This window comes from Poecilia formosa, unplaced genomic scaffold (genome assembly GCF_000485575.1).
Source record: "Poecilia formosa unplaced genomic scaffold, Poecilia_formosa-5.1.2 Scaffold96, whole genome shotgun sequence".
NCBI lineage: Eukaryota > Metazoa > Chordata > Actinopteri > Cyprinodontiformes > Poeciliidae > Poecilia > Poecilia formosa.
The window spans coordinates 551,485-567,415 of NW_006800035.1; the positions used below are offsets into that span (position 1 = coordinate 551,485).

The 15,931-nt window shown below is 38.9% G+C and overlaps 1 protein-coding gene across 2 annotated transcripts in view; it reads left to right on the forward strand.

Annotated features, from left to right (window-relative positions):
* The window catches only part of pkib (protein kinase (cAMP-dependent, catalytic) inhibitor beta), a 28,176-nt gene extending 12,628 nt beyond the window's left edge, over nt 1-15,548 (forward strand). Inside the window, exons 1-3 of one of the 2 annotated variants that reach the window (XM_016674488.1) lie at nt 4,090-4,219; nt 12,450-12,601; nt 13,420-15,548. In XM_016674488.1, coding sequence (XP_016529974.1) covers nt 4,176-4,219; nt 12,450-12,601; nt 13,420-13,502 — 279 coding nt within the window. In that variant the 5' untranslated portion in view covers nt 4,090-4,175 and the 3' untranslated portion in view covers nt 13,503-15,548. Of the gene's footprint in view, nt 1-4,089; nt 4,220-12,449; nt 12,602-13,419 lie in introns of those variants that run through there. The other variant, XM_007558401.2, reaches the window with a different exon arrangement.
* Nucleotides 15,549-15,931: the final 383 nt, after the last annotated feature.

Genomic DNA, 15,931 nt, shown 5'->3' on the forward strand with positions numbered 1-15,931 from the left:
AGCTTTTAGGCTTTAATGGAGGGGTATTGGGTTAATAATAATAGGAAAAACTTATTAGGATTAATAATTAGCAGCTTTGCGTGCTATTCTTGTCTTTCTTAATTTTTAGAAGTTTGAACTTGTTTTGTTTTGCAACAGGAATTCTGAATGACCTGTTGCAGTAACAAAATTACATTTTGTTCCATTTCCAGCTGCTGTGGTTCTCTTTCTCACCGCACTGTGTCAAAGCAACCAAACCCTTTGAAAAACCTGTTCACCTCCTGCCCTAGGGGGGGCGCTGCACCAAAAACCACAAAAGAAAACAACACAAAAAGAGCAATTTCTTTCTTTATAAAATGTAAACAAATGGATTGGCATCAGATTTTAGCGGTTGTTGGATTTCTATTTTGTCTTTGGTAAAAGACCACACTTTCGTTTTGGTTGTAATTACCCATAATGCCCTGCTCTTCCTCTCTTCCTATTTAATTAATTGTGTCTCTCATGTTTATTTGGATGATTTTGACTCAAAACTATAAAAATCCAACATTCAGTTTTTCATAAAAAGAAAATAAAAGTTTTGTTACGGCTGTACGATATTAGAATTTTAGGCAGTAATATTCTGCCTAAAAGAATTTTAGAAATACATTCCAACCACTGGAATATATTGTTGACAAATATATTCCAGTGGTTGGAATATATTTGTCAACAGTTACTACATTCCAATTCTTGAGTACAAAAATATTTTATAAACTTATGCTGGGATATCCACATTGTATTCTTACAGAATACCGAGATAAACCCCAACGTTTTCAGCACAAAACCGTCAATCTACTCAGAAGTATATGTATGTACTATGCAGCACATGCATGGAATACATGGTCGGGTTCCCATTTCTACCACACTTTCTCCTTCCACTCAACTTCCCATTGAGAAGCTTATTAACAGCCAACTTCTTTAGTAACTGTTACCGACTTGCGTTCTCTGTAGAGGGTGTCAATTTGTTTTTATTACAACTTTTGCTTTTTAAACTGAGGTACAGTATTGTAAGAAGATGCCTTGTGTATCTACTGTTGAGTTGTCCCAAATCACTCTTGTCTAGTTAATACTGAGCTCCTGCAAACGTCTTTTCCTGTTGAGCCGTATAATAGCGGTGATTATGTTGTCTGGAACCAATCTTGAGGCGGCAGACCTTGAAATGTCTCTCTGAAAGCATTTGTCCCCCAAAAGCCAAAGAATCTAGGAGGTGTGGATGTTAGTCTGGCTTCTGAAACATTAAAGGAGGAGAAAAGGCTGTGATCTCTCCCTCTCATTATCAGACTCGCCTCTCTGTTCCTCCATCACACTCTAGAGAGAGAGAAAAAGATTTTTACGTTTCCTTTTTAACTAGTCACTAATGTCGTAGTTGAACTTCACCTTCCCATACATATGCAGGACCCTCCGGTCTTCTTTTTTTCTTATATTTCTCACTTGTCCACTGCATACATTACATGCCTTTTTATCATCAATCCTACATCAGTTATGTTTTGAACTGATTTAAATAACCATGACATAATTCCTCGAATTGATCAGGTTTGTCTGTGTTGCTCCTATGTTTTCCTGCCGACCTCTTTCTCCCCGGACATAAAATGACTGTGTAAGAAAGACTTCCACTGCAAGCTGAGGAAATAACAATATAAATGCCACAGAAAATAGTCTTCTTCCAATGTTGGCTCCCCTCCTCCACTATTTAACTGTCTTTGTACCAACGGTGCCGTTTCCATGGCAGCAAGAGCATGTTGAGCTTTAGGATAACAGTGAAAAAAGTGGGGAGAAGGATGGGGAGTGATCACTGGCTAAGAGGGACTAAAAATAGTGAAGCTCCTAATCCAGGGCATTATTTATTCATCCGAAACTTCTCACGCCTGTGTAAACATTTCTTGTGCAGTTCCCTGTCGAGTGAGCTGCCAGTCTTCCAGCCCCTCTGTCTTAGCGGCTAACACCCCGACTACAGGAGGGCCGTTAGCCGCCCTCATGGTTGTCTTCAGCAACACGGAGACAAGGCATCGCCAGCAGTCACTGTTTTGGTCAGAAATGAGTAACTGATACCAGACAAAGTTTTTGATTCGTAGGAGAATATGTGTGCTGTAGAGTTAAGCGACTCCTTAAATGCAGCAAAAAACTGAGCTAGTCTAATTTGAGCGTTGCAGGGAACTGTAGCCTCAGTGGTCTGGAACTATCACTCCGTGGGTGTTAGATTGATGAGCAGCAGAAGAGAGGTCAGCCTCGGGCGGCAGGCTGAGCTGGGCTGTTTGATTCCTGGAACTGATAGCTAACATTGCTCCTGGTTTCTCACAGCAGCAGTTAATTAGCAGAACCAAAGACCAGTAAGGATTTCAAATTCAAGAAGAGACTGAGGCATGTCAAAATATCAAAGTGGTTATACATTATAAAATCAATTTTTCTTACCCTCCTTCAGCTTAGTAAATGAACATTAATTTGAAAATAAAAAATAGACTATCATCTGCAGTCAGAGTCTCTTTCAAAGCTGCAGCAATACAGACTGCTACAGGAGATCTTTCCTGCCCACAGCCATCATCATCTACTGTAACTCTTTGAAGAATCTTGAATTGATGAGTTACAGCAACATTTCACTTTCCCTGAAAAATAAAGTATTTTAGAATGAAGCGTTGCAAAACACAACATGTAACCAATCAGATAACTTATTTATTTATTTAGTTAGTTAGTTAGTTCTTTTTGAATGTGTAAAAATTTGAACAGTATTGTACAGAAAGATGGAAAATAAAAAAAACACATACATACACAAATACATTTTAAGTTTTTACACATATTCAAGGGGTGAGCTGAAGTATAACTAACGATGTTCTGCCCCTAACTAATCATATAATTACTTTATTCTGCTTCCCATGCAAGTTATGATTCATGTTGCTCTTTTACACCATTCACATATTCACCATTTATATCTCATGCAATAATAATCAAACGCTATGGAGTAATAGAAATAATGACAGCTACACTAATAATGATGATAATTTTAGTCTGTTATTCATTTATAACCATATTTGTATGCTGGGATCTGAACCATTTCATGGCTGGACATTGCTTTGAGCTCCACATTCAAAGCTTCACCCCACAAACAGAAACGCAGAAACTGTTTCTTGTTGTGATAGTTTGTGTTTGACATTGATGTACAAGATATCATCTTGAATTTAAAAAATAAAAGTTCAAACATATGCCTCATTATTACATCGCACCATTATGTACCCATGTTTAGTTTCTAGAATGAGTTAAGTAACAGATTAAAAAAATAAAATAATTCTGCTCTTAAGACTGGAGACTTGACTTGAGTCTTAAATAAAAACTTCATCTCCTGTAATGTGGAGTGAAAGCAAGCTGGTCTGAGAGGCGCAGACTGCAGTCTGATAGCTGCATATTTTCCTGTGAAAGCTTGAATTACTAGACCAGTAAATTAGAACAATTATTGGTAATGATTTATAACAATATTATAATGCTGATGATCGTGATCATGCAGATGTCTTTTCAACTGTATTATACCAGGTCATTTCAGTGTAAGCTATACTTCTGACATCCTCCCACTGCTAAGCTAGCTGTTTCAGTACAAATTCACTTTCAGCCTATCACAATAAAAGCACTTCCTGTTATGTTCATGCTGAAAATTAACATTACTCACCACACTGTACATCACTTATACTATCATTTAAAAGTTTTTTAATTATTTTTATTAATATGTTTACTGTTTAGACTTGTCAACAAACATTCTTATTATCCTGTCACAATATTATCTGCCTTGTGTTTTTTGGGGATATAAAGATCCCTGAAAGGAGTTGTACCCCTACCTTTTTGCAGCAGAGCTTTAAAACATGGAATTCTGTGTTCCATAGCTTTTGCCATTGAGAGATGTAGTATGCACCACATATTTGGCACAGCTGTGAAAATTAATGTAGTAACTATGGCTGGGTTATAAAACAACAACGATATCTATCGCAATATCTATCGCTGATCAATATCAGCCTCTCTCAGCCCAGCTAAAAAATGTTGGTGGCATCAACTGGCTCACTCACTCTTTGGTTACCTAGCAACAAGTTGTTGTGGAACAAGAATAGCAGTTCCATGTAGCCCCCAACATACTGGGGTGTCCTTCACTCCACGGACGTCTGCAGGTTCTCGAAGGGGGCTCAATGCACACCCAAAATGGACATCCACCAGACAAGTCCAAAGAAAGGTAAATCTTTACATGGTGCAGGAAACAGCAATCGATGCGAACTGTTTTGCATGCAACACCGAATCAGCACAATCAGTCACAAGAACACGCTGCTCTGTCCAAAACTAACAGGTGAGCAGTGGCTGCCCTGGTTTAGAAGAAACAGGGCTGGGTGCCTAACGAGCTCCTCAAACTAGCTAATATCCATTTGGATTGTGGGAAATGAAGGACTTTGTCAAGAGAAATATTGGCAATCAGTACGCTCCACAATCTCAGCCATCCTCAGACAGTTTGCAGTCCACAGAATAGAGGCAATCTGTCTGAGTATTTGGGAACACTTTCATGATTTGCAACCGTGCCCCATAACTAGACATGTACCAATCCAATATTAATATTTATATTGGTCCTGATATTGAATTCTAGTCTGCATATGGGTGACAATGTTCTCGAGCCTTAAGGGCAGATCTACTCAAACTAATTCTACGCTTTGTGCTCTGAGTAACGTCATGCTTTTTTATTTGTTTTATATTGACTGTTTTACTCCTGATTGCACTGACTGAACAAATTAACGTTGTGTTGTTTTTACATGTTTGACCAAGCTTGTGAAGCTACTGGTGTATTTAAATGTGCTGCTGCAGAGTTATCAGGTAAATTTGTGATTCTGTACATTTATGTCTGTTTTAAAAAAAAGATCTGTTTTAAATCATTTCAGCTGCTTTTCTGTATTGGATCGGTATTGGACAATACTAATCTCCAGGTATTGGTATCAGAAGTAAAAAAAGGGGATGGGCACATTATTATAAATGCTTAAAAATAAAAACGATCTTGGAGGCATGAAAGGAAAAAATGAGTACAAAAGCTCAAGAGGAAATTGTGCATAAAAGAGGAAAACCCCAGAGGAGCTGGTTTGACTGTCATAAAATATAAACCCTTTTTTGTAATGTATTTATTCGCTGATTATATAGATTTAATGTTAAATTGAATCAAAGAAACAATAGCTGTTGACGTGTGTGCAGAGCATCATAAGCAAGCAAAGTCATAAAAAAAAACAACTCACTAACTGAGAGTCCAGTCCTATTGTTCAGGGTAAAGAGCCGTTCAAAAGAGTCAGACTGTAAGCTGAAGATGATAACAATACAACATGTTAGATGATGGGGGTTTTTAGCCCTAAGAAAGCTGGATGTGAATAACTATTGTAATATAGGATGTTCATTAGCATAATTTACGAGTCTGTTAAACTCATGTACAATGGTAATATTTTCAAAATCCTGAATAAATTCCAATATTGTCATAATTAATTTAGTGGCTGTAAAAAAACAAATTACTGCTATGCTAACTGATTTGGAACATGGATTTTGCAGCCCTTTGTCTTGGTTTATTCTTAAACACAGCACTGTTTCTTCTGCAATCACTCGAGGAGATGAAACTGAAGAAAACATGTAATTTATTCTGACATGATGACTGATTGTATAATGGAGATGACATTTTCCAGGGTCCTGCTGCATGCATCTGATTCACAGCTAGTTAAATCCACCAAAGCCCGTTAAGAAGCACCCACATGTGTTAGCTTCTGCTTTTGGTTTTGGTACTGATCACAGATGATTGATCAACCCAGATACAAATCTGTTTTTTTTCTTTATCAACCAGTGATAACTAGTAATGCCCCAATCAAATACTGACCACAGTAACTTGGGATTAGACACATATACAGTCTCATCATTGAGAGCAGTAACTTGGAGTGTGATATAATAACATGTCATCAGTATTATATAATATGTAGGGCTCTAGAGTAAACTCATCCATGATCTTGTTCTTCATGGATTACTCAAAGCTAATGACCACAGCTGAGGGTAGAAACGTAAATCCACTGTTAAATCAAGAGCTTCGCCTTTTGACTCTACTCTCTCTCCACCGCGACAGAACAGTACAGCTCTTGCTTCACTGCAGATACTGCTCCAATCTACCTATTGATCTACCGCTCCATGTTGCCTTCATTCATGAACAAGAACTCGAGATACTTAAATTCCTGCACTTGAGGTAGATCGTCTTCCCTGACCTGGAGAAGGTGCTCTACCCTTTTCCAGCTCAAGATGATGTCCTTGGATTTGAAGACACTGATCCTCATCAGTTCACACTGAGCTGTGAACCGCTCCAGTGAAAGTTGTAGATCACAATCTGATGAAGCCAACAGAACCACATTATCAGCAAAGAGTAGAGACACAATCCTGAGGCCACCAAAATGGATCCCCTCAACACTTTGGCTGTGCCTAGAATTTATGTCCATAAAGGTTATGGACACAATCGGTGACTAAGGGCAACATTGGAGTGGAGTCTAACTCTCACTTTAAACAAGCCCGACTTACAATGTGGACCAACTTCTGACACCGGTCATGCAAGAGTCTCACAGCCCTGACATTATATATTGAAATGTATATTACTTGAAAATAATTCAGCGGGTGCAATTGTATTTTTCAACAATTTTAAGGACATGATAGAGTTGTTTTCATAATTAAAAATATTAACGTCTGAAATTGGGTCTAAACATAGACCATTTTGTACTTTAATGCGTTTTGAGTCTTTGTGGCTGTTTGCAGAAAAAAATTAATATAAAATGCTAGATTGATGGAAAAAAAATTGTTAGTGGTCAGCTTTTCACACAAACAGTCATTTTCTTATGGAAAATGCAGACTCAATAGATTAATAGAAAAATGTTCACACAGCTTATAATTGTTTCATTCTATGTACAATTGTATGTGATTTTGATTGAACTGGCCTCACAGTTACTGATATTCATCCGACTGGGAGTGCAGACAAATTCTTAGACTGCACCCCAACAACAGGCATAAAGATTAGACCTTTTATTTCCTTCTTACACCTTTTCAGGTTAACTAATGTAGTATTTGTGAATAAGAGGACAAAAAATATCCTAAACCTCCTTCATCTAAGACAACATCAGTGAAGTAAGATGTCTTTATTGTATTGTATTCTGTTTTATCAGTCCCGTTCCGTCCTCTTTGTTAGGGGAGATGTGCTCATGCTGGAAATCTGGATGAAGTTTGGTGTTCCTCAGATCTCCAGACAGCAAACGTGACAAGATGTTAGGGTTGGGTGCTGAATGCAGAAGATATACAGCTCTAAGCATCTTTCTTTTTGAAGTTGCTGTTTTCTTTTCGGTGTCCTGTGGGTGAAGTTGAAATCTTTGATTCTCTGTCAGTAAAAGTGTAAACAGAGAAAAGTTTGCCTGATCTGGGTCTTGAGAGATACAGCAAGGCGTCTGCTGCAAGTTGAGAGCACTAGGCTCATTCGGTATCGCTGGTTTTTGAAGCAGTACTTCTAACATTGAATGGGTTTGGGAGAGTATGCAAAAGATTTGCTCTGTTTTACTAATCATTGTGGTTGGCCTCAATCCCAGTTACACTGCTGGAACCTTCAACCTCACACTTCAACCTCAAACCTTTTGTTTGGATAAAAATTCTCCATCTAAACCTGAGTCACATTCAGGGTTCCTGCACAGTCCTTATAAAGTCTGGATGTGTATGGAAGGTGATAATATAATATTCAAAGTATGGATAAAAAAGTTTGAAAACATAAACTTTTTTAGAGTTTTCCCCCCTTTTTCAGGGTAAAGTTCTATTCAGGTGATTTTTTTTTGTCTTTGCTTTGGGTTAGGGTTGATCATCAACTAAGGAAATTTTTATCTAAGCATGAAGTTAAAGCTTAAGGAGTTTGAACAAAGTTGATGATCTGGTTCAAAATTTTCATTGGTAGATTTTTAAATGTAAAAGTTTATCCAACTGCCATTAAAGAGAAAAGGCCTTTTGCCACCATAGCTTATCCAACTTCAGCATTGTGTTTTTTTTATGATTTATGTAACATACAGGTAATAAAACCCAACCAGGTAAAAGTCTGGTACTAATCTATCCAGCATATTATGAAAATGGTTGAATGATATAGAAGATTAAGTTTCTACAATGTAATTTTGAAATGTAAACTGTAGTGGCTATTTTAAAATGGCCGCTACTATAGGAATCTTGAGTAGCGGCCACTAACACAACCAAAGGCCTCTCAGTATTGTGGCTTTCATTGCCAGATTACCACATTTCCAATAAAGTGAAGCCCCCGGGGATGGTGGTCGGGTCTAAATCTTGATTGTAATCATGACTATTGCTACTTTTGTCTATTTCTATACAATTAAGTAATGCAAATGTTACAGAATATCTGTTCACATTAAAACAGTTTATCTTTTGTAAGAAACACTTAAACTCCAGCAATAGGAAGCTTTCAGTGCACTACATCGTTGCGTAACATACCTGCAGTCTGGTTGTGTCACTGGGATAGGAAGGACTTTGTAGCATATGGGTCAATTTATTTGACAAGATAATCCCCTCTAACCTGTTGTTGGATTACAATCTAAAATAAACCTGTTCACATGATAGGTCAGTGCCTGTTTAATGCTTAATCCTCCAGCTTAATGAAAGTTACCAGATGTTCTCATTAGAGCAAGACCGGCAGTGGTTTTCCCAAGGCGTATGCTGCTAAATATAACAGGCCTGAGGCTGCTAAGATGGTACTGTTGTTCAGTTTCTATGGCAACAGTTTACAGCAGGATAAACAATTGACCCGTCTGCCATAGCTGCATTTTTACAATCTTAAAGTTGAACTGTACCAAGAAAGTCCGTCATATTGCAGATATTGGGCAGCACAGCGGACCCAAGGTATTGCAAGGGGGAGGAACGAGAGCTGCCAGTGAACAGCTATAGTTCATAAATGTTTTGGACTCCTTCTAAGTCACTTTTAACAGCCTTAGTAATTCAAACACCAAATATGCCTTCTTATGCATTAATAAAGACAGTGGAAACTGTCAGAAGCTAACGGGTGCAGTCGTCCTTACCTTCAATCTTAGGGAGTACAGCCAATCAACACCAAGGAAAATGAATGGTGCTCCTGGAATGACTGTTTTACAAACAATAGCCAATAGAATGTCAAATACCATTCCCAATCTGCATTTTCTGAAGAATATTTCAATAAAATATCTGCAAATAATTTGGAGTTGAGCTCTACAGAAAAATCTGCAAAATCTAAATCACTGATACGTGGGGTCCACTGTACCAGCTTTTTTTTGCATGGACTTGATGCTTAATAATGCTTGATACCAGCCAAAGTCACCTTTAAGAGACCTACTGGTGTTTTTCACCAGTAGGTAATCAGTTTGATGAGCCAGCCTCACCAAAGCTGGAGAAACGGACCCAACTCAATTTCACACCCTTTTATGCAGCAGAAAGAGCAGATTCAGCACTTGAGTTGATAGGGAAATTTGAAATAACATTAATTCCCTGGACACCCACAGCACTCTACTACTGATGGACCTAAAATAGATGAGTAGTCAGAGACTGGAGAGCACTTCATTCCAGACCTGAATGGAGTGGTAATCAAGGAGGGGGCGTGGCCTCTGTATGTTTCTGTTAACTCATGTTGTTGAGTAATCGAGATTGTCATGGCCCACATATTAACTGGGTTTCCATTGAAATGGAGCTAATTTATAAATCAGCATTTCAGTAAATGAGGAAAGAGACAAACGTGCATTTATTTTGGAGCTAAAAGTTAAGATTACAAATAAACTCGGGCATACTGTGTGTATTCTATTGGCTTTGAATAGTCAGTGGACATACCAATGCCTTCATTTCTTGTGACAAATTCCTTCATTTCCCACAATCCTAATTGATGCTAGCCAGTTTATTGAGCTAGTTGGGACCCTGGCACTGTTTCTTCTCCACTAGGGCAGCAACTGCACACCTGTCAGCTCTGCACAGAGATGTGACTGGTTATGGAACATGAAACTCCTGCTGAGCAAGTTACACAACAAGCTGTTGCTCTATGTTATACATGCTAGCTAACCAAAGAGCGAGTGAATTAGTTGAGGCCACCAACTAATTTAACTAACTTAGCTGGTCATAAGGGGTTGAGGCTTTCCTCTGCCTACACCTCCCAGAATGCCATGCGCTTCTGGACTCCAGTGAAATTATCAAAATTTTACAAGACATGTTTTCTATTAACATTGGACAAAGACAGCCACAGTTGTGGAGGTAACGTGACAAATTGTGAAAAACTTTAAAAACAATTTTCACAAGGCAGTTTGCATGTTTTTGGGCTGTAAGAGAAAACTCAAACACCCAAAAATTTAACACAGCCGGGTTATTATACATTTCACCACCTAAATATTGTTTTACATTAGTTTATTTATAATGGAAGTTCTTTGTGAGTTTTTAACGTAAGCAAACAGAAATTCTGGAGGAAGTCGTTCGGCTCTGCTTTAGGCTAGCAGCCTGTGACCATTTTTGTTTTTCGTGGACTTCAAGATTGCTTGTGTGACAATGTGTGAGCTCAAGGCTGTCAATATACATAAACTCACATAGTGTTCATTTATTTTAAAAGTAAAATTTGTTTTTCCCACAGAATGATGTAGTTATTTAAACACAAACGACGCAACAAAAGACAGTGATGGGAGAAGTGAAAAGTGTGATAGCAGAAAACGGATTTGAGTCATGTATTTACCTGCCATTGGTCCTTTTTTCTGTATTGTTGCCATAGCAACAGCAGATTCTTGTGTTTGTGTGTGCTCCTCTGGGCTCCAGTGTGAGCATGTTTGAGACAGGGGATGTAATTCTGCCTGTCACCAGAGCAGCCCAGAGCCGACTCCTCAACTGCTGGTTGCCAAGAGACCAGACAGACACATCCTCCGCCTCTTCAATGAGAAACCCTTTTTCACTAGATTCCTAAAACCTCTAACAGACTAGGATTTATTTATTTTCGGGCAAATTTCTACATGAATACGTCTGTTTGAATCTCATGAATATGGGCCATGTCAGAGTCTCTGACATGAAAGAAATGAGCTCTGCTAGCTAGATCATGTAAAATGTACTTTAAATAAACTTTTTACAGTCATATTAATCCTTAGGTTTTTTTGTTTTTACATTGCATAGCTATAGGAACGTGATGGACAGACTTATTTAATCTTTCCCTCCCTGTCAGCCTGTTATAGCTCAGGCTGAAGTGAATGTTATAATTATTAAACACAGCTGGTTCTTATGCTGTTAATAGAGAAGTACTGTTCTGGCTGCTGATACTCATTGGTTAAGCAAAGCTAACAATGCCATTTGTGCTATAAAAGAGTTGAACCCAAAATTCTTCAGACCTCTGACAGATTTTGGATTTTTGTTGACACAAGACATTTGTCTTTGATAGATGTGTATCAAAATATGATAAAATATGCAACACAAGTTCTTTTTTTCGATCTGAATTTATTTACATTTTATTCAAAATGTTTTGTCCAAAATTATTTATAACATTCTCAACAATCAACTGGAAATTCTTTTTTGATATTATATTGACAGAACCACCTTATGTGTGTTTCCATTATATGAGGATTTATCTTTGAGACTTGAACACCAGCTTGCCATCACCCTGATCTCTAACTCCCTCCACAAATTCACCACATTCACATTGGGACTGTGTCTGGCCTACTTCAAAATAATACGAATGAGTCAGAAAAACTCGTTTCAGTAAACTTTATGTTTCAGTGGAAAGATTTTTTGAAACATAAATCTGCCAGATGTGTGGATACTGTTGTTTAATTTACATCGATACATATTATGGGGCTGGGCAATGCCTATCAGATGCTGTAGTGAGGTGCACTTGCAGGTGCTATTACTATGCATTCTGTTGCAAAAATGGTTGTAACACTGTTAATTTTTTATCCCATTTCTATAAAATATATCTTAATTTAAAACTGAGAAAATTGTGGATGTTTTGATATGTGAAATACACGTTCTTCTACCTAGACATAAATTTATAAACAGTTTGGTTTCTGTCTGTTCTGTTAAGATGCAAGAGAAGACTAAACACATTTCACCTTTGTATTAGGCAATTAATTTGATATTACATAATTGCCACTGTAGTAGCCACAGTTTGTAACATACTTTATTAGTCTACACCTTTTGTTTCTACAGAAGGTGGAAAGTACAGAATAAGAGCAACAGAAATGCAAAACGAGAATAAAAACTTTAATTATTTCTTATGTGCAGACAGTTCATAATCGTTTCATCTGAAGGCTGTTCTTGGTCTTTACATTTAGAAAGTGTAATTTATTAGTAATTTAACTTTTACTTTGTAACATATCAGTGCTGCTTGCTTTCCAAATGAGAATCTGCTCTGTGGTGTAACATTGCAGTGTGTGTTTCTTTTTCTCATACAGTGAGCCTGTGATGACGGAGGTGGAGCCTGTACTGGACTTTGCCTCCTCAGGACGCTCTGGGAGGAGAAATGCTCTTCCGGACATCCTCGGATCTCCAGCAGGAGTGAACCCAGGCGACCTGCCTCTGAAACTGGCCGAACTCTCTCTCGAAGGTTTAAAAACTTTCTTTTGCTTTCCTGGTTTATTTTCTTCAATTAAACTCTAAAATGTTCTGCAGATTTTGAAAATGTTTGGTTTTAATAATCTCCTCCTAATGAATCCTAATCAGGAAAACAAAACCTATGATTATATGAGTCAGTTCCCTCCACAAAGTCAGATATTTTTCTCGTCTTTTGGGGGAAAATAGTCTGATTATAACAGCATTTTAAAGAGTTCAGAGTCACACTCCCTAACACTGAGTGTCACTCATTGTACTTTATCTCCTCATTTTCATCCCTCTTAAAATCTGTTGTCTTTGTGAGCCTTAATTTCCCAAAATTAAGAGAAACACATTGAACTATTGTTTATTAGGAACGGCACCACAAGGCATTTGAGCTTAGCAGACCCTAATGACTGGCACAGGTCCTGTATACCTTTGTATACCTATACCTTCTTATTGGTGATACAACTGATATATTAAAATAGACGACCACATAAAAACGCCTATGATGTCATGTACTCTTAAAAAGCCTCTTTAGACCTTTGAGTCTCCCTGCTCTCTGTGTGTGGTGACAAAATAAACCTGGACGCTTCTCCAGGACAGGGGCGAGTGACTAAACATAGTGGGAAATGGTTCGTGTCATATTTATACCCCAGGAAAACAGAAACTCTCTAATTAGAAGTTCCTAGTGACCCTGATCAGTTCAATAAAGTCAGAGAATTATGTCTGTTAAATTGATTTCCTGAGAGCTACCAGCTGCCTAGCTACCATAAACTTTGGTAAGGTATCTGTGTTTTTGGTGGTAAAGTCCAGTTTTCACTGTGTTCGCAGATGGCCCGGGAGGAGCTCAGTCACCCACGGCAGAGGAGACCCCCGCGCCACCGGAGGGCTCGGAGGAGAAAAACGGATCGTAGACGCTTGTTCATTAACTTCCCTGAGGACGATGCAGAGGTCAGCTGAGCGGAGTGAAGCATGGAGCGACCTGTGGAAGAACGAGCAACGATCCGTGGAGAGTTTGCCTGTGTTGCGCAGCAGCAGAACCACAGGGGGGGAGGGAGACAGAGGGACTCCCGAGAGGACCGACACCTGGAGCTTTGTGCTGGTTAACACTTCGCACTATCTGAAAAGGTTCAGATGACACTCGGCTGGTGTTTATCTGTTCAAAGGTGACTCGTACAAACCGCTGAGAACACAACCTGGAGAATCAAAGGGACAGTAAAAGATTGCACACTGTACAGGACTATTTTTGTATGATTTATTTAAAACTAAGGAACTCGTTGCTGTAATTTCTCCTGATTTACTGATTTTGGTTTTTGTCATGCTGTGTGTTTTTCCAGTTTTCACAGGATTTGGAGTTTGACAGATTTGAACCTTTTTCACCCATTTGAGTACAACCTGTTGGTAACTAACCAGAATGAAATAAGGAACTGTTTTGGTTGTTTCACACAGATATACTGTAACGTTTAGGGTATTTTCACACCTAATAGTCCTGTAGACTCAGTTCGACTGCAACATTTGTTTCATTTGTAGCTGTTGTACTTCTCTTTCACACAGCACTGTGTAAAGCCAACCAAATACTTTGAAACACTTGTTCCTTTCCTCGCCTGCGGGGGCGCTGCACCAAGAGCAACTGAAGGAAATGACACAAAACCCTCTGAGTGCAGCTTCCTTCTTCAGGAAATGTAAACATAAATGGAATGGCATCAGATTCTACCAGTTGTGGAATTTCTCTTCTGTCTTTGTAAAAGACCACAAACCGTTTCTCCTGTTAGAGCTACACTCATGCGTTTCTTTTAGTTGTATTTACCCAAAATTCCCTGCGCTGTAGTCCACTTCCAGTCTCTGATCCGCTTGGTGCTTGCACCAGAATTCGCTTCAACCGAACCCAGACCAAGGGTTTTGTAGGCAGACCAGAGTTCACTTTTTAGTTTGGTTACACATTCACACATCCCCAACCGAACTGGAGTTGGATTAAAGAGGACTGAACATTTCTGGTGTGAATGCACCCTAAATAGGGATAATCTGCTGTATGTATTCAGACCTGAAGCTGGGCTGCAATTGTACAGTTTCTACCTGTTAGACTGTTTCAAGTCAGAAACAAGCTGACCATGCAATGAGGTGTGAGTGCTTTGGGGGGGAAAATCCACCGTGGTTCCACATCTTGAGACATTCCTCTAGAGAATGGTGTTCTACTGCCACTGATGCCCCAAACTCTTTTATAGCACTGCTAATATAATAGTTATTTCAAATTTCTTCAGAATTCTGACGAAGGCTGCTGAATTTTCCAAATGTATAAAAGTTTGTGCCTAGTGGCAACTTCGCTGTAAAGTACTGTTATCTAATGACTTTGGGCTACTGATATTTCCTCAGATTTAATTGGCGGTCCATGTTTACTACTGTGGGACGTGTGGACCTATTCTGTGTTAGCTGTTTCTTCATCCCAACTCCGGCATATGCCCGCTGCAAACAATGTGTTTTCCCCGCAGGGAGAGCGCTGGCCGTCTGCCTCTCCAACCAGAGGAAAGTCTGTTCGTTATCAACACAATGAGCGCGAGCTGTGAATTGGCCGCGGGACTGAGCGCCACAAACAGACACGGAGTCCCGCCTCGTCAGCTAGCAGCTAGGCTACTGTATATAAACCGTACTGTAGTGTAAAAACGTCATACGTCACTGCGTGTGTGCTTACCAGACCATACCCACAAAGAAACTCTATTGTGTAATTGTGTCTATTGGGGTGTGTGTGTCTGAGTGGACGTTATCTCACTAATGCAACAAGGTAAGCCCTGCGCTCCCATTCAGATGCTGAGTTTCACTGAGATGGTTTTCACTGGAACCGTCTCAAGGAACCAGACGTGTATGTTGTTTAGTGGTGCATATGTCTGACTTAGCTGGACTGAATCCATAATGTTGATTCTATCTGGTGGTGAAAATTGCCATAATAAACCCACAGGCTTTATGTATTCCTTTGTGTATGTAATATCATTTCTCTGGTGGGATTTTTTTTTTCTTTCTTTGCTTTTACTGATCCAGATTTCAAAATTCTATATTTATCCCAAAGGGGAATTAACTCCTGTCATCCAAGTGTCTTCAGAGAGTTGTTGTGGATGGTGATGTTGTGGGCAGGTAGGAACTCCAGTAGCAGTCAGTCTTTAAACGAATTTGAATAAGCCTCTGACTCTTGTTGTCTCATGACAGTCATGACATTGTAAAGGCTCATGTGGGCAGCAAGGGCCGTGTTTTACAGTAATATGTCTTGAATATAGATCTGTCATGATAAAGTTTACTCGACACTGAATTCTCCCAGTAATTGATAAATGAGAATATTGTTGTTTTGAGGCCATTT